Source organism: Mus caroli, chromosome 1, assembly GCF_900094665.2.
Source record: "Mus caroli chromosome 1, CAROLI_EIJ_v1.1, whole genome shotgun sequence".
Classification (NCBI taxonomy): domain Eukaryota; kingdom Metazoa; phylum Chordata; class Mammalia; order Rodentia; family Muridae; genus Mus; species Mus caroli.
The window spans coordinates 175,952,292-175,972,169 of NC_034570.1; the positions used below are offsets into that span (position 1 = coordinate 175,952,292).

Here is a 19,878-nt window from a genome sequence, read left to right on the forward strand (position 1 = left end):
TTTCTATATCTCACAATGGAGAACGTGTTTCTATATCTCACAATGGAGAACGTGTGCAGATTAAAAAGTCCCTAACCCATTTACAGTCCAGTGAGGTCATCATAGTTCCCTACTTGCTGGCTTTGACAACACTGTCACCTTTATCATGGGGCACTGTGAAAAGGAACTTTGTATATTTTCTCTCAAAGAAGAAACTGAACACAAAGGACCAGTTATTTTGAGTCAATTTTCCATCTAGGAGTCTAAGTTCCAGCCCACAATATACTATTCAGTAGGTAAATAGAAAATAGTAAATTCATTGTAGGTAATGGTTATAGTGGGCATTTATAGTCGCTGGTGAAGTATTTAAAGTAGTAAGAGATAACAATTTAACATACACTTAAGATTAACAAGTTGAATAAAACATGTTAAAAATAATAAACTTGGCTTTATGAACTCTTTGTATAAAATGAAACAGAAACAATCTATAAAAGACTCTATACTGGGGAAATTAACATGTTCTATCTCAAAGCAAATTCCTAAGGACAAAACAATGAAGTTTGCTATCAAGGGAACAGATTTTTGTTTAAGTTAATAAAAATCCCAGTCCCTCTATTTCATTTACATGGCACTCTAGAATTCTTCGAATGTCAGGAAAGGCTCAAACATTCTGGGAACAGACACCTCACAGTTACTGTGTCTATGTCTGCATTTCACCCTACAAAGCTTGCAAGTTATGGTATTTCCACTCTTCCACAGACAAGTGCTAGGACAACAGTCCCAACCAAGCCTTTAAAGGCCTGTTAAGTGTTGCTAAAGGAATCCTGAGTTGTTTTTAATTAGCAAAAATACATCTATTTGCACTTGTATAGTATGAACAATATTATCATTCCATATGTTTGCCCCAGAGAGGGCTTGGGGGTTCAGAAAATTGTGTTGCTAGACTGCATCCTGTGGATTCCAGATGCCCCTGTTATAATTCAATTTAAAATCCTATATTTTTCCCAGCACTCAGGAGGCAGAGGCAGGTGGATTTCTGAGTTCCAGGCCAGCCTGGTCTACAAAGTGACTTCCAGGACAGTGTGGGCTATACAGAGAAACCCTGTCTCGAAAACAAACAAACAAAACAAAGTCCTATATTTTAAATCCTATTATAATGTTAACATAGTAATTACAAGTCACTCTGCAATGTGTTTACTCCATAGATAAAGCAAATAAAGGAAACCAATACTGAATTCTTAGTACCCCATAGGTTTTCGAATTTTGTTTTAACAGTTGAATGCCCTCCACATTGTACCCTACTTTATCTCCTGTGGATCCATAACATGAGAAGTCTTTGTGTGGGATTATGAAACCTATGAAAGTTAAGATCTCATTTCATAATTTGATGAATACTTGTTGAGTGACTTCTATGTATAGATGGTGAATTTAATGGCTACATAATATGCAGTTTTATGACTGGACCATAGTTATTTCACTGTGCCATTCATGATGAGTATATAGATCACCCATGTGACATGCATGTGGTCCTGTAAGTACATCCTCTACCATACTGTGAAATGTTGATCATACACTTACAGTATCACAATTCTGGTAAGAGTCCGGTTCTATACATCCTGGATCAAAATTGATCCTAAATTATATCAATATGTTCTCTTCTGCCATCGGTGGAAAGAGAGGCCCATTGGTCGTGCAAACTTTATATGCCTCAGTACAGGAGAACGACAGGGCCAAGAAGTGGGAGTGGGTGGGTGGGGGAGTGGGTTGGGGAGGGTAGGGGGACCTTTGGGACAGCATTGGAAATGTAAATGAAATAAATAACCAATTAAGAAAAAAGTTATCACCACCTAGTGGCCACAAACAGATTCTAATCATGGTAGAAAGTTCTTGACTAAATTAAGGGGCTTGGGATCTAGGCTCCCTCTGTGCTGCTCATAATCTCTAAATTTTAATCCCTTCACTGGTAGAATGAAAACAACTATACCCTAATTTCCTCACTGCAAGGCTCAAGCGGGACAGCTGCATATGGGAGAAAGGCTTATGAATACTTTTCATACAAACAGGAGTGGTGTATGATGGCTGCTATGTGCTAAGCTGAAGAGTTACCATTATCTCTTGATTCCCCAGCATAACAGGGCACATTGGAGCCTCTCACTCTCCATTTTGATTTCTCTTTTTAAATAAAAACATACAGAAGTCCATGACAGAAACCTGAGAGGTATGGCCTGGCTATGAAATGTGCTTCTATTTTACACATGGCACTCACAGTGAATGTGCAAGAACTCCAGAAGGCAGGCTGCTCTCATACAGTACAGGAGGTAGAGTTGCTTCAGCTGAACACATCTGGTCAACCTTCAGAAAGTAACTGGAAAGTTCATAATTATATGCTTGTGTTTCTTCTAAGTTTTATCATAACCTTTATAAACTCGTGTGATATATAGATATGTTAAAAACAAGCAAACTACACCCTGTCTTACATTCTCATTTCAAATAATGAAGATTAGTGAATGTCTCCAGAGACGATTCCTGTACTGGCTTACCTGTGTATCAGATGTGCACCCTCAGCAAAGCTTTACCTACCTTTTCCTTTATAGCAGAAGCTTATTAATCTCTCCTATTAAGACAGTAATGCACGCCCTTTGCATAAAACTTGGAAAATGAAATCTTCATAGCCTTTTCTACAGTCGGCTGTAACCTACTCTGGAACCATCATGTGTCTGTTTTCTCAGTGTTATGGTGTCAGTTCATTGGTCCATGAATCTCCTTATCTGGTTATATCCTTCCTGCTGTCCTAGTAACCTGCACTTGTCATCTCCACATTGTGGCTGGCATTCCTCTGTAGTGAACACCCCATCAAGCTGACATCTCTCTGTGTGAACATCCCATCATGGCTGACATTTCTCTGTACTGAATACCCCATCATGGCTGACATCCCTCTGCAGTCAACATCCCACCATATCACCTGTTCTCTGTGTATCACTTGGTGACGCTAAGTCCTGGGATGCATGCCACACTGTTTCTTGGGAATGGAACAGGTTTTTCTCTTGTTTACCAAATCCTTTCAATGCTTTAAGATCAGACAGAAGGTTATTTTTCTAGGAAGACAATGTCCTTAACCACTAAGATCTATTTGCTGCCTCCATACTACCAGCCCCACATCTTCCACTCATTTATCAAACAATACTTCTGCATTAGAGCGTTTGGCTTCAGTTCCTAACCCATTAGAGTTTCTGAGAAAGGTTACTACTCTAATACTTACGTTTTATTAACAACTTGGGCATAAAAAGTCTAAATACCATTCTAATACAAGATGGATGACTCCCAAGGAGAGGTAGCAGATCACATACAATATAAGGACCTGCTTCTAGCTAAGTTCAACACAATAAAATGTCATCAATCAAAATAACACAAGGAAAGGATGGGCCTTTCCTTATCTGCATCAGATCTCAAACAGTACTCTTTACAAAGTGTCAAAGGTTGAAACTATAATCTCAGAGACACAGTCCCATTACACACATCATCTCGTAAGTCAGAACCCTAGCCACTGTTACACAGAAAGAACAAGGGGTCCATTTTATAGTTAGTACTTCCCTTTTACTTCCTTAACATCTAAGAGACTTCCTACATTACAACTACTTGCTTTGGCAACATAACTTTCATTTCTCAATATGGAGTGTGTAGGTCACACACAGACACTAGTGAATGCATGTTCACTTGAGCATATTTTATAAAAATTCTTTGGAATCAAAGTGCACACTCCTGACTACCCACTAAATCCCTCTACCACAACTTTACAAACAGCATTGAGACTTTTAACAATTGGTACACACTCGAACAGACACGTTAGAGTAAAGCTGGCAGAAACATAGTTTGTAGTGATTTAAGTGTTTAAGAGATCACAGAACAGTGATGATGGTAAAGGGACAAGCACACATCCTCAAGGAAGAAATGGTGAGCCATCTCAAGGTCTCTGAATGGCGATGCCATGCCAGGTCAGCCACTCAGACTTCGGGTGGCACCAGAGTGGATGAGACAGAGCGCATGCGCATAGAATCTCAGCAGGAGGTGCTGGGTATATCCCTCCCTATAAGTATCTCACTGACATCTGCACAGCTGAGCTCCACGCCATAGGGGCAATGGTTACTCATGGCACAGGTCGAGGGGAGGCTAGAGCACCCTACGTTCCAAGTCAAGGATCAGCAGCTCAAAGTGCAAGTGTCCGATCCTTCTTCCCTGCGTCCTGTACTGTCAGTCGGGCTGGTGCCCTTCAGCAATCAAGTCCATAAACAAGAGGTCGTGGCTGCAGTGTCCACAGTGAGTAGGCCATGGGTACAAGTGACTCAGAGTCACCCCATGCCACATTGTAAATACATGCGAAACTACAGCTAGCTCAGTGATTGGAAAAAACACAGCAAATGCAGATAGGAATATGATGCTCAGCACTTCCTTTGTGAGCAGAGGCTAGTCAGCTCACTTCTCATGTACACTCGCGGTCAAGAATCATGTGTGTTTCATGGCACCCCACTATGGAGCTGCTATTGTTATCACGGAGTAGTCAGTGAACCAGGCAGTTAAGGAGCACGAACAGACAGGATCCTAGCTGCACTTCTGCTCTCTCTAAAGCTAGGAGAGCGACTTCACTCAAGTTGACTGGCTCACATTCAAAGTCTAACAGTGTACTTCTTTCTCTGTTTTAAATTTTCATAAGTTACATTATTTTACAAATGTTGTTATGCCTTCGTTATAACTTCAAATTTTATAAATGTATTTATGTGTGTGTGTGTGTGTGTGTGTTTGTGTGTGTGTATTGCAACTCTTCCTCCAAAAACCTCTTTTCTTTTCTCATAAATTCCATGGAGTCCTGATGAAATACTAATTTAATCACAGACTGTCTTATAATTATATACAAATTAACAATTTAACAAAATTCTCTTTCTGATTCAGGAAATAATATAAAAATTTATTCTATGGAGAGAAAAGAAACTAAATTCCAAGTAAATCAAATATTAAATGTAAAATAAATTATAAAAAATTAAATTAATTTGAATGAATGCTCACTTAAGTTATAGAGGACAAAATAGAAAAAAGTTATAAAAGGGATAAGCTAATAAATTTTGTTAAGAGAAAAGCCTTTCCTATTAAACTAAAGCAGAACTGGAAGGAAAATAGCAAATTAAATGTAAATTAAAATTAGTTACTAATCCTTGTTTAAGCTTACTTGTAGAAAAAAATCATGCAACACTGGACACTTCAATACAGATACAGTACGAAAGAGTCCCTCAGGCCCACTCGGGAGGGAGAAGAAAGCAGTCATGGGAAAGGGGGGCAGAGGGAGGGGGTACCTTGGTTGGGGAGGGGACAAAAGGGGAAGGGGGGAACATGATCAGGTATTTGGGGGGGGTAGAGAACAGAATTGAAGCCGTGAAGGCCAGCAGAAAGAATGGAAATAGGCAGCCTTGGAAGGTAGGAGGTGGGGGAACCCTCTAGAATGTACTGGAGACCTGGGAGGTAAGAGACTCAGGACTCAAAGGGAGGGGCCTTGGACAAAGTGTTCTATAGTGGGGAGGGGAACTTGTAGAGTTTACTTCCAGTGGAGGAACAGAACATTAAGTGGAGGGATGGTGTTACCATCCCACAGTCAAAAGCTCTGACCCAGAATTATTCCTGTTGAAGGAACTGCAGAGACAAAAACTGGGTAAGAGCAGTAGAGAAAGGCGGTCCAGAGACAGGTCCAAGTTGGGATCCAGCTCAAGGGGAGGTCCGGGACCTAACACTATTACTAATGCTGTGGTGTGCTTACAAACAGGAGCCTAGCATGGCTGTCTTCAGAGAGTCCCAACAAGATGCTGAAAGAGTCAGATGCAGATACTAGCACCCAACCAGTGGGCAGAAGCTGAGGAGCAGAGGACTCCTGTGGTTGAATTAGGGAAAAGCTGGAAGAAGATGAGGAGGAGGGCAGCCCCATGAGAAGCCCAGCAGTCTCAACTGACCTGGACCCCTGAGATTGCTCAGACACTGAGCAACCAACCAGGCAGCATGCTGTAGCCAACATATATATAGCAGAGGACTGCTAGGTCTGACCTCAGTGAGAGAGGATGCACCTAACCCTGCAGAGACTCGGGGTCCCAGGAAATGGGGAGGGCTAGTGGGGTGGGGACTGGGGGAGGGGAACATCCTCTTGGAGACTGGGTGGGGGGAGGTATAGGATGGGAAATGGTTTGGTGGGGGGAGGCAGACCAGGAGGGGGATGAAATCTGGACTGAAGAAAAGGATTAAAGAATTTTAAAAAATTAGAAAAAAAAAATGAGTTCTAATGTAGATGGTGGGACATCTATAGGTATAATTTTTGTGAAGGTATTTTGACAAATATTATGAACTTTTAAAAAATATTTGGGTTTAATGGAAGAATTATAGGCTTTAAATGTTTTTCTAACTTTTATTTTTTATCATGGGGCTTTAAATTGAGTATTAGACCTAGATTCAGAGTGTTCCCTGCTTCTCTAACCTTAACAAAATCCAGTGTCTTCACGGCACTGAAAGATGCCACAGACAGACTAAGGAGCACGTAGGAAGGGCAGGCAGGTGATAAACAAGCAGAGCTGAGCATTTGATGTGACAAGCTCTCCAGCTGATGGCTCTCTCAGAAGTGTGCAGGGCATTTTTCAGTTTCTATTTCCAGAGGCGCTGTAGTCTTATTTTACAACAAATTCTCATCCTAATATTTTCCCCAGCTTCCATTACCTAATACTGATAAACTCAAGGACTGGTTCCCAATGCTTAGTGTACAACACATGTCTAGTATTATTTTACTCTGTGTATACCGTGCTTTGTCTACATTTATGTCTATTACTGTGTGCATGCCCGGTGCCCACAGAGGCTAGAAGATGGCACCCAATTCCCTGGAGCTGGAATGATTGTGAGCCGCCATGGTATGTGGGGAATTAAGCCCAGGGCCTTTGGAAAAGCAGCCAGTCCTCTTTTAACCACTGAGTCATCTCTCTAGCTCCATACCTAGTTTGTCACTGCTTTGGACAGATCACTCCCTAATGCACAGAATAGTCCTAAAAGGATCTACTAGGAAGTCAAGACTAAGCCGAATACCTCATAGGTACCATCTCTCCACCAAACAGTTGTGTTATCTCCACAGATAGCACAGATATTTACAGTAATGATGGGCAGGTCGAGCCAGGCATGTCAGACTTCAGTCTTGGAAACACTGGAGTCATCACTATCCAACCGTACCACTTCAGACTCTTAACTTGGCAAAGAATATCAACGAAATGTCACCGTTGGGCAGCTAACTTTGCTATGGTAGCTTGTGTCCGAGACCAAAACAGAAAGCATGGCCTTTCCCACTTCCTATTTATCGTTTGTCTGGGCTGCCTGGACTGTGCCAGGACTGCACAGTATAGCAGTTAAATTTTAACAACTGATATGCCTCCCGTGTCACTGCCATTTTCCTCTGGTCCTCACCTAATGTCCCCAAGTACACGTGGCCTTTTCTTCATCTAAATTCCTACAATTATAACTACTCCAGTCACGAGTTTGCTCCCTAGTCATGTACCGAGTACACGTTTGCTTAGCATAGACTTGGTGCTAGGCCTTGTGATGGATGCTCAGAGGCAGGGACTGTGATGGGACATGACCTATGACCATTCCCTTTGGATAGCTGTGGATTATATCATTCTAGGGTGCTCGTCACAGCCCAGTAGGATTAGTTATTTCTTTAAGTAACTTAGAGGAAGAAATCTGTGATACAGAACTTGCTTTATTTATCTGTTTGTCCCTTTAGGTACTGAGAAAATTTCCTGCTACCATGGTAGGGATTAAGGGAGACCAAGCTGATGACAGAATGATGGGATCTGTGACTTCTCCTTGCTGTTTCCTAAGGTTGCGGGTTGGGTAGCATCTCCTCCCCTGTTCCCTTCCCAGGCTTCCTGCTCATCCATGGTTACCTCTAGTAGAGATATCTACACTTAGCGCCAAGCACAGAAACAGAAGAACACAGACAAGAAGCCTCGGGATTAGAAAGGTGGTGATGCTGTGTTTGATGCCATACCAGTTCTTAAACTAAAGTAGAAACCAAAGGCAAAACACAGAAAGGATCTTATCCACTGTATTATAGGACACTGGTAACTAACTGAACAGCTCAGCACCTTGATGGCTTCAATGGGTGGCAAGGAATTGTATAGTACTAAAACTGTTCTTTAATCTAGTCTCTGGAAGGTTGCTGAGTACATGTTGATGCTATTTAGCACATGATGGAGGTGTTTACTTTATAATTGGAATCTTTATAATTTCATCATGCAATACAGCTGTTACGTATTTGTACACCGTGCAACCACACCTTTCTGGACGGCGATATTCTACACACCCCACCTGGCATTTGTATATATTAGAGAAGGAGAAATCTTTGCAGGCTTGTATATCTGATGAGTTCAGACAAAGAAAGTATTCAGTACAGAGTTTCAATGAAGCTTTATACACCCTTGGGAGCAGGGATCACTGTGACATGTTTAACACAAGGTTATCAATGTCTTGTGACACATACTTGAAAGACATTGTGCTCATGAGTTTGACAGTACACTCTCACCATGTACTCTATTTTTATCATGGTAGGAGCAGTTGAATCTTATATTCATAAGATCCCAGCTACATGAAAGGGAAACATTTTAATTGCAATGGATAATCTCAGTTAAAAATTAAAGTAGAAAGATATTTATCATTAAAACAACTGCAAACTAGCTGGGGCATGGTGGCATATTCTTATAACCCAGCACTTGAGAGCTGAGTGCAGGAGAGTTTGGAATTTTGATGTAGTCTCGGCTCTACAGTAGCGCCTTGTCTAAAACAAATAAACAAGCCAATAGAGGGTTATTATTAAAAATGAAAATCAATGAAAGTTTCATGAGCTGTTGTTTATGACTCTAATATTTTTGAAAGCAACACATGTAGCTTTTCCAAGACTGTGAATGGGTCAAGCAATATTCACGTACTTATAAACAATGTTACAAATACAACTCAGAAAATATAATTGGAAGAAAGTAAAATACATTACCAATGTTATAAAGTCCTCACCTATTAATATCCTGCTCTTCTGGATGCCAGTTTTTACTTCTTCATCAATCAATCCACTGAGCACTTGACACATACTATCAATTGATTCAAGGTGTTCTGGGCAGTCCATAGATATTTTAAATCTGTCAAACCACACATTGGAGAGCCCTCCATTCAGAGGAGTGTATGGCCTGTTTAACACAATGTAAGACAACAGGAGTAATGTTAAACAGCTGCTGTAGTATCTGAAGGATTGGTATACTATTATTTATTTATTTATTTTGCCGAATCTTATGGTAAATAGAATTTATATGGAAAATGCCCTATACACACTCCATTAACTTTCTTTTATTTATTCCATTAACATGTTCTAAACCTGGTTTGACATCCTTACTTAAATGTCTAATTGGTATACTCATTGACTTGGGAGAGGTGTGCCGTGGGCTATGTGGAGGTCAGAGCATAATTAGTAAAGTGTCAATTCTCTCCCTCCACCATGAAGATTCCAGGGGTGGGACACAGGTCTTCAGCCGTGGTGACAACTGCGCATACCTTGTACACCACCTCTCAAGCCCGGTAACTATTCTTAGGAGGTTGGACAGTGATGGTCCTAGGAATCGTTGTCCATTCCTGTACATTAATGCTGCACAATGAACTTCATGTCCTATGCACATACTGTTCACACTGCACATATTCCAATTACAATGTGGTTAAAGGTTTCAGGTCTAAGTTCTGTGTTAGGAGAGGTAAAAAAGGATGTGTGTGTGTGTGGGGGGGGTGTGTAATAAAGACAATTTTGGAGATGCTTTGTTGTGGGTCTACCTGCTCTTCGACCCATAAGGTCCACAAGGGCAGTGGGAGCAGAGAAGACAAGCAAGGGTCTGGAAGCCCTGTGAGTACTTACAGTGAATGACCACCACACTGGACCAGCTGTCAGGAGGCAGATCAACTTGACTTTGGGTGATTCAAGGCTTATAAAGTTTTGGGGTACTAAGAGCAAGAGCATCCAGTCTTCTTCCCATACGTACGCACTCTTCTCCACAGTGTCTCACAGAAATCCATCTGAACAGTCCTCACCTATGCACCTTCTCATTAGTGAATGCTGAGTTCCCACAATTCTGTCAGTCACTGGGCATTCTGGTCCCTGCCAACCATACTAGCCCCTTCCCTATGCATCAAATGATTATGTACATAAATGTTGTTAATGCTCATAGATAAACCTATTTGACAACTGAATGATCCTTTCTCCCCATGATATATGTAGATTCCAGCCTCTGTGGACAGGGTGACATAAAACATGCCTAGTTAATATAGATGCATATGTTTTTCATGTAGAGGGGCTATTCCTATGGAACAGAGACTGAGAATCGTATGCCAGGTTGGAAGGTCCAGGCTTTACCTTAGTACATGTTTCAAAGTTGCTTCCATAAAGGTGGTAAAAATCCATCATTCTACCACAGAGAAGACCACCTTTCTCCAAAGCATCTGTACGAGCAGGTCCCACTGGAGGAGCTCCTGGTACTGGTGTGCTCTCACATGAGTGGATCCACCAACTTATCAATTACACTTCATTGGTTTAACATGGAAAACTGTGCTCAGGTTTAACTTAGAAGTCCAAATGCTTTTGATGTGGCAGACTCCTCTGCTGATCTCTGCATCTGTCCATGGGCACTCCAGCCCCAGACCCCTCTTACCACCATCACACTAGTCGTCATGCTTACTACATTAGGCAGTCATTCTTATTTAGTCAAAAAGTCATTCAAAACATTTAGAAAGTTTAAAATACTCATGAATGATTCTCTTTAATTATCTTTGGAGATTTTTAATTAATCTATGTTATTCATGGAGGTTATAATGTTTTCAGAGCAAAGCCTGGGAGGAGGGCAGGCTTCTGCAGACTGAACCCTCAGGCTTCTCACTGCTCTATCCAGACCCTCGCTTTCTGTGGGGAAGATAGAAGCCCACAGCACTCCTCTCAGCCAGCTAAAGAGATGGCTCAGGGACAAGAGAAGGCAGAAGCACCCAGGCCTTCCTCCTCCCAGAGACATTCTCAAGGTTAACTTCAAGTCCACCGCACTTGAAAGCAGGTGTTTTGTTCTCAGTCATTGTTACACACTGTGAAATGTTCCCTGAGGCTGAAGTCACAGTGAAGGCCAACTCCAGAGCTGAGTGATACCCAGCCCTCTGGACTCCTCTCTCCATTCCCTGCTATTTCTCTCACTGTTTATTTGTCTGTCTAAGCACTTAAATAAGGATGATATCATCGGCTAAAATGTGAATCATTCTGGGCACTCGGCCATTAATGGGAAAAAATGATACTCGCTAACTCTTTCCCCGCTCCGTTGACAATGCCTTATTTATAAGATTAATCTAGGGAGATGCTTCATTGAGGTAAAACACAGTGTAAATTCCCATTTACTCATCGGGATGGTTCGGGGCTCTCACTTCCCTAAGAAAGAAATTAAAAATTTCTGTTTAAATGGGATCATTAAGATAATTTAATGGGATTAAAAAAAAAAGACTAGAACTCTTTTTGCTAAGAAAACAATCGAGAGTACATAAATTTCCAAAGATGTTAGAATAACCTTTAAATAAAGCATAAAAGATTGTTTTTAAACAGCTAAAAGGCTTGGCACATGTGTTATATTCATTCACTTTCTTCCTCAAATAAATCACTTTATTAGCTGGTATAAAAACAGTTCAGACATTACCACAATAAACAAATATGTTCAGCAAAGAACATCTGTGCAGCTCCTAAACCAATCAATCAATCAACCCGTTACACACTGCTCAAGTATTAGAGTAGACTACATGTCCAACACTTTGATTTTTTTTTAATAAAAAGGTATTCGATTGAATACCCACTTCTGTTTTAATCTGTATTCCCATAAAGTTATAAGAGCCAAAAGATCATCTGCAGTCTTTAGGATGGCAAGCTGGCTCTGGTCTCTCTCTGTCCTCATTTCAGAATTCCCCCAGCATGCTCTAGGCTCAAGTGCCATTGGACAGCTCATGAGTGACTTACGAGCATTGCATCAGATGTCCTCTCCCAGCCCTGCACTCCCCATCATTCCCTGTGTTGGCTCAAGGCTCCAGTCAGATGATGTCATCAGCGCCCTCTCCCAGCCCTGTGTTCCCCATCATACCCTGTGCTGGGCTCCCACTGACTATTCAGGTGTCAACTGAAAGTCACCTTTGACTCCCCATTGCTGCTTCTATTCTGCAAGGACTCTGTCTCACTAAAGTCACTGCTCATCACAGTGCTCATCATTGGAGATTGTAACTGTTGCCATTTTCAGTCTGATCATGAGCAGTGGACCTCGGGCCTCCACATGTACAGGAATACAGATGCCTGTGCACTCCCCTTGTGAACATGCATTAATTCACGGAAAATGATAAGCACTCTTTTTTAGGTGGGGAAATGTACAGTCAACATGTAGAGGCACAGGCAAGTCTGATGGGTCTGAGGATTTTTCAAATTATCAACAGAACTTATATCATAAAAATTATAAATGAACTATCACATATTGTTATTTTTTAATGGAAATTCTGTTATTATATCTAAACTAAGAAAACCTGTGCCTGTAAGCACAGCTAAAATATGCCACAGAATAAAAATATTTATTGAGTACTTCCAACTAACAAGTCCAAATTAACATAATGAAAATTACTATTCTACTTTTCCATTTTAATTAATACAGCAAACTATTGTTGACTTTTATTTAATATGTGATTTATAGCTGAGGAAAGGCGCACTGAGGAGCGGAAGGGTAACTAAGGATTGAGTGGAAACACAATGACACGCGATCACAGACTACGCCGAATGACACAATAGACAACTGTCCCCTTCTTAGGTTCTTGGTGGCACTTATGAGTGTGAAAATTGAAATTATACCCTTGCTTGATGGTGTTCTTAACATAGGTAATGAAAGACATGAGAATCATAAAGGGGATGGGAGACAGGGGCCTTGCCATTTAAAGTTCTACAATTCAGTTAAACTGGCAAATATTTACTCTAAGACGGGTTAAAGTCTGTGATTTGTATTTAGCCTTGCCACAATCAGGGAACAAGATAACGAAATTGAAATATTAAAAAGCTTAAATAGTGCAAAAATGAGAAATGTAGAACATAGGAGAAAAGACAACAGATTTGTAGTCAAGCCTATAAATTCAATGTTACACTAAATATAAATGGCTCAACAAATCATTTAAAAGACAAAAACTGTTATAGATTAAAGCAATAAACAAAGCCCAATTACATGTTGCCTATAACAAATACATTCTAAATACAATTGATAGACAAGCTAAAGATAAAAAGGTCTGGAAGTTTGCTAAGAACACTAATCGAACTAACAAAGTGATGGAAAAAATGTAAAATAAGTGTAGAAAAATTGTTGTGCAGTACACAATCATTATACAAACTACACTTTGGGTTGTTACCAGAAGTTAAGAGGGTCATTTTGTAATAAAAGTCCTTTGCTCATGACTCTCAAAACCACTTAAAAATAATTATCGACCATATATAAAATGTAAGTTAATACACTATCAGTCATCTTATATTGCCCTGATACAATTTTAATGCTGTAAATTAAAGTATACATGAAGAGTTACCATGGTAGAATTCATGAGAAGCCATAAAGTCCTGTGAGAAGCCAAAGACTCGGGTTATATAGGATATTTTATCTGATAGTAATGGAATGAAACTAGAAATCAGCAACAGTAAGACAACTGAACCAGTCCTCGATGCATGAAATCACCAACAGACATCTGATGGCTTCCTGGTTAAGTGGGTCCAGGAATTTGGGGGTGGGGGGGATAGGGAGAGGTGGAGTTAGAACAGTAACCAGACAAGCCCTTACCACAGTGACAGACTTTTGCTGAGAGGCAAAGGCCTTCACTCTTCCTTTGCATCCTGGATGCCTTCTGCATTAGCTCTGCAACTGTTAACTTCCTTGTTTTCTGAGGGTATCTACTCTGGGAACAAGCTTCCATGCTACTACATAGCCCAAGACTCCAAATGATAGGCTGGAGAGATCTGTCCAGCCTATAAGCATGTGGATCTGCAGTCCAGTGTCGGCACTGTCTGTAATCCCAGTGCTGGAAGATGGGAGGAGGTCAGAGAGGGGATGCTAGGTCCCTGGAACTTGCTGGCCTGGTAGTTTAGCCAAACTGGTAAGCTCCTGATTTGGTGACAGTCTGAAAAGAAAAGGTAGACAGCACACACATATCAACATGCACACACATACACACACTCAACAATAAAAATAAAATGAACTCTAAATGATAAAGCCTATTGAGGTGTCACAGTATAGAGACGCCAGCAGGAAAGCCCTGGCTGATATCTGCTGGCTGTGTGACAAGGCTGACAGATGAGGGATCCAGTGCCCAGCAGACAAATCAGGAGCCACACCCAACCTTCAAGCTTTCCCAAGAGAAGCCCCAAGAACAACAGAGTGGAATTGAGTCACCATTATTGTGCCCTTCTGAATTCCTAAACCACAGAATTTGTGGCCATAATAAAAGCGTTGCTTGGGGGTAATTTGTTACACAAGAATTACACAGGGAACACGAAGGTGACAGAAAACCTTCCAACATAAATAAAACAAAAAAATAAAACATTGTGAGATTTGGCTAGAGTCGTGATAAAATTACTGCTCTAATATAAATAGGAGGGGGAAAGAAAATGGGCAAACATAAATGGAACAGAAAACGAAAAGCAAGAGGAAATTGTGCTGGATGAGGTGGGGACCACTTGCAGTCCTAGCACTCAGGACACAGAAAAGGGCCAGGGGTTCCAGGCCAGCCTGGGCTACCTGAGACTCCTTGTCCAAACTACAACCAAACAGAGAAAAGAACCACGCCTAAACTGGCTCTAAAAATGATTCGTGAACCCTGACAAGTTAGAACACACAAACACACACACACACACACATACACCATCGTCATCATCATCATCATCAAAACAACAAAATATTACTGTGAGAATCTAAATAAAATATATGAATAGAAATGTAAAGATTAAAAATAAGTATCTTGGCTGGGCGTGGTGGCGCACGCCTTTAATCTAAACACTTAGGAGGCAGAGGCAGGCAAATTTCTGAGTTAGAGGCCAGCCTGGTCTACAGAGTGAGTTCCAGGACAGCCAGGGCTACATAGAAAATCCCTGTCTTGAACAAAAGAAAAAGAAAAAAGAAAAAAAGAAAAAAGAAAAGAAGTATCTTGAAGTCAGAGACAAATCCCAGCAGATAGAAATCACTGACACTGACTTGAAAATACAAAATACACAGAAAATCTGAAAACATAGATTCTAGAAAAGAAAACAAATTCATTGCCAACAACTCACCCAAGAGATCTTCAGGTGCAAGTGAGTTCTCTAAGTGCTATCAAACACTCAAAGACAATGGGATACAGACAGACCTCTAAAGACCAAAGGGACGAACCCTTGCAAACACATTTGAAGAGGCCAGCACAAACACAACAGACAACCCCAGGCATATGGCAATATGGAGTATAAAATACCATTGGTTTAAAGTCTGAAAAGCACTGATATAGAATTCATGTTACAACTGGTAATGCATGACGGCCAAGGGCTGAAAACCATTCGATTCTTAGCAAGAGATAAAAATAACTAAATTCTTAGAATCATGTCCCTAATATCTTTCTTATTATTTAATAACTTACATTTACAATTAGCCTAAAACTCACAATCTCTCAGTTTCCACAGAGATATCAGCATTCCCTTTTAACTCCCTAGAAAAAAAACTACAAACTTTTGAAACTTGATGTGCCAGGGTTGGGGAATACCCAGGGCGGGGGGCACCCTCTCAAAGGAGAAGGGGAGAGGGGATGGGAACAGACCCTGTGAAGGGGGGACTGGGAGGGGGCAGCATTTGGGATACGAATGAATGAAAACAAAGAAAGGAAGAAAGAAGAAGTGAAAGAAAGAGAGAAAGAAAGAAACAAACAAACCAAGACTAAATCATGAGAAGTCAGACTCGGTTGCATGACAAGCCAATATTTGCATGACAAAACAATATCTGTTTATGCAAAAAATAAATTTGAAGATGACTATGTGGATGCTTATTTAATATTTATAAAAAGCAGTCCATGGCCTCAAAATTACTTCACTCCTATCATTATGAATTCCATTAAATGCGGATTTCCACACCTCATGTCTATCCTGGTTTACTGATTCAAAGAACCTAAGAGTACTTAACATCCTTTGAAATTTGGAAAGAAGAATGTTATAAAATTCTTTTCCAGGGACTATGAACCCAGGTCAGAACGACTATCTTGGCTGAAGTTATTAAGTTTGCTTTTGGGGTGTGTGAAGTGGAGAGGGGTGAAAGATGAGACTCACGGGAAGCAGGCTGAGGGCTGGGGCAGGGTTGCTCAGAACAGCCGAGTTATTCCCATTGTGGAGTGGTTGACCACCTGGGGAAGCTTGGCCACGGACGCCAATTTCCAAGTAAAGCATGCGTTTTTTACAGGTGGGAGGTGAGGACCCTAACTTAAAATCTCAAATAAAGAGTTAAAGCTAAAAACATCTAGTTGGCACATAGATAATAAGCATTGCGTACCTGCAGGGAGCCGTTGGATAAATAATCTTTATGTGCTGGAATGTTAAGTCTTGGTTTAGCACGTGCTTGATCCACTCTCTCAGTCCTTGGCCAGAGTGACCTGACAAAATTACAAAACCCACACTGTCAGATAGACATCCTCACAACACAGTGCATTTGAAGGTACTCTTCACATCTCAGGTCACTTGAGGGCTGGGACAGAAAACCTGAAAAATCCCCACATGCTAAAAAGAGCTGTTCGGATAGCAGAATTAGTTGACTGGGCACACAATCTTTATTATTACACATCTAGAGGCAGTGTTTATCAGTTAGAAAAGATCCTCATGGTGCATTTCAGGTCTCCTTGCTTGTAGTAGGTAGAATAATTTCTTCTAGAACAGACTTCTGTTAAGCTGTTGTTTGACACTATTCATTTCTCATCTTACCCTTTAAAAAAATCCCAGTGTGATTTACACCATTGTAGCTAGTGTGACTTAATACAATTTTCTTGGTGACAACAAGTCTTCAAGGAGTGGGTAAGGCAGTCACTGTACTTCAAATATAAATGTGAAGAAATCAGATTTTAATGGTGTTGATAATATTTATATAATCTAACATCATGCCCACCCCCCAAAAATAGTGTAAGAGTTAATGTATGTCTACCTGCATGGAGACAAGGAAAGAACCCAAGTGCTTTACATGTCACTGAGAGGAGGGTGGGTGAAGAGAGGTGGAGAAGGCAGTGTCTACTGGAAAAGGCTCCCACTTCCTGGGGTTTCTTGTAACTTCAGCAAGATCTGACTGAGCCCCTTCCTAAAGACATTATAAAGGGAGAAAGACAGCAACCACGCACAGAACGGCCTTTATCAGCCTTAAAGGTCAGTGTGGGGCACAGACTTAGGAAATCACAGGTATGATGGATGCCCCTGAAGGAAATAATGGAGTTTAGGGACCCGTGTGGGAGGCTGAAGCCAGCCACAGAGAAGACCATTTACATCAATCAATCACCGTAAGAGTCGCCGTTTCCCCTCAAAGTTTGGAAGTAGAAAAAGGTTCAAATACACCTGGTAGCATATTCACCCAGGGAGGCCAGGAACTTAAGTAGGAGCAGAGGCAGGAAACTCAGAGCACAGCTGATACTGGCTTGTCCCCATGGCTCATGCTCAACCAGTTTTATACAACCCAGAACCATATGCATAGGAGAAGCAATGGCCACAGCAGGCAGGAGCCTCCTAAACAACCAACAACTGAGACCATTCACCATAGACACAGGCCAACCTGAACTGGGCAATTTCTCAGCTGAGACTCACTTTTCTCAGGTGACTCCACGTTCCAATTAATTATTAATAATAATTAACAGAACAGGCCAACTCCTAAAAGATCTTTTTATACATCAATGGAGATCCAATTATATAAGAATAATATACCTGAACATCTGGAAGAATTATTTAGATTAATTTTTTCCAATGAAGAAAGGCAAGTTTTACACACGCGGGTGCACACACACACAGACAATACACACAAATGAGTAAAATACATACAGAATAGGTGACTCTGTTTTCAGACATACATTACAGGTTATAAAAATGTCAGTAATTTGAAACAGAAAAATAGGAAGCACTAAGCAAAGTGGTCCAGATGGGGGGAAAAGAACAAACTCTAGTTCTTTCTAAAGACACTGAATTAATTATGAGAAGGAATTACTATGTGGGAATTTTGGATGCTCATCACTGAATTCTCTTGGGTCCTGAATTATTAGGCAGCTAGCTATAAAGGTGTAAGTCTTGTGCCAGGCCTTTCCCTTTACACAACTTTTATTACTCTATTTCTAGAACGATACACCATAGTTGAGGGTTTCCCTCCCCTTCCCACCCAGAATATTAATTCCAAGTCAGACATTTGGATTCAAATCCAGCTTCACTACTCCTTACAAAACAGCAAGAAAGAAAGTGTTTCTAGTCCCGTTGTTTTGTTTTTTGTTTGTTTTTTTCAAAATGGAGGGAGGAGGGAACACTCCAATTGCCTCGTGTTCTAGTCCCCTAAGCCTACACAGGCCTCAGCATAACGCAGTGCTCCTGAAAAGCTGTGACAAGCCCTGCATTCACAATGTCCAAACCCATTTTTTTTTTCTTTCCTTACTATTCTCTTGGCAGTAGCTCATGCACCATCTTGTGATCTCCTATCCACTGCTGACTCAAATTAATTGAATTGTTTTTGTTTTTAAATTTAGGTAGGCCCCTTGAGGACACCGCCTGGATCTCATTTTTTAAATTTAAAAAAAAAAAAAAAATTTTTTTTTTTCCCTTTCCTGAGAACTTACCCCGGACCAACCAAGCACAGTGAGCAAGGATTAAGTCGGTGATTCTTGTGTTTTCTTCTAAGGGTGCTCCCTAAATGAAGCGGACTTTATACTTACCTCGGAGGTTTTACAAGAGGGCACAGGGGAAACCAGGGTGGTGGACCATCAAAAAAGACAGGTGGGAGGCGCAGGGGAAACCCGCTGGTGGTGCCGAGCATACATTTACACAGTGTAAATATGATCCAAAAAAAAGTCTCTATGACAGCGGCAAGGCAGACAACAGCTTATGATCTGCAATAGGGGTGTGTGGTGGGGTATGTATGTCAGATCACACTGTTGGTCGACCCCGAAACAGTGGTTAATCCACGTGCCTGGAGACTTACACCGATATGGTGCTATGACTGAACTTGGGGTTAGGTAAGGACTGCCGTTCGACCATGCTGTGGATGCAAGGGTCAAAGACACCAGCGAAGGAAGGAAGAGGATGAAGGTGAGTGCTATACAGAAAGAGGAGACCTCGGGCGACCCTGGGCGCTGGGGGACCGAGAAGAGGGTGCTTCCCCTACTGTAGCGAGCGGGTCGGAGACCACGAGACTGTAATGCACCTGAGCCGTGCAGGAAGATCAGCGAGGCACTGTGTCTCCCGGCCGGGGACACCACACAACGCGGCAGGTGCACAGCGCTGGGCACAGCAGCCATGGCGGAGGAGAGACAGCAAGGCGCGCGGCCACGTCCCTAGCGTCACGGGGCCGCGCGCGCAGGCGAGCTGCACCAGCATGGGTGTACGCATGCGCTGCGCCTGGCGCCCTGCCCCTAAATCTGACGTAAGAGTAATCAGCTCTGGATTCTGCTGAGGAATGCTTTCCTTAGGTCAGGTTCCTCCATTGTAATGACTGAGAATAAACTTTAGTCCCGAGAATTTGCTGCAGGTTTTAAACTGCAGTTACAAAGCTCAGGATCACCCAGTTTGGGGAATATTACTGT

General features: G+C 41.5%; 1 protein-coding gene across 1 annotated transcript in view; it reads right to left on the reverse strand.

Moving 5' to 3' along the window:
• The window catches only part of Lyplal1 (lysophospholipase like 1), a 27,774-nt gene extending 8,121 nt beyond the window's left edge, over positions 1–19,653 (reverse strand). The window contains exons 1-3 of the mRNA XM_021162048.2: positions 19,500–19,653; positions 16,617–16,716; positions 9,058–9,227 (exon numbers count right to left, since the gene is read on the reverse strand). Coding sequence (XP_021017707.1) covers positions 9,058–9,227; positions 16,617–16,716; positions 19,500–19,593 — 364 coding nt within the window. The 5' untranslated portion in view covers positions 19,594–19,653. The remainder of the gene's footprint in view (positions 1–9,057; positions 9,228–16,616; positions 16,717–19,499) is intronic.
• Positions 19,654–19,878: the final 225 nt, after the last annotated feature.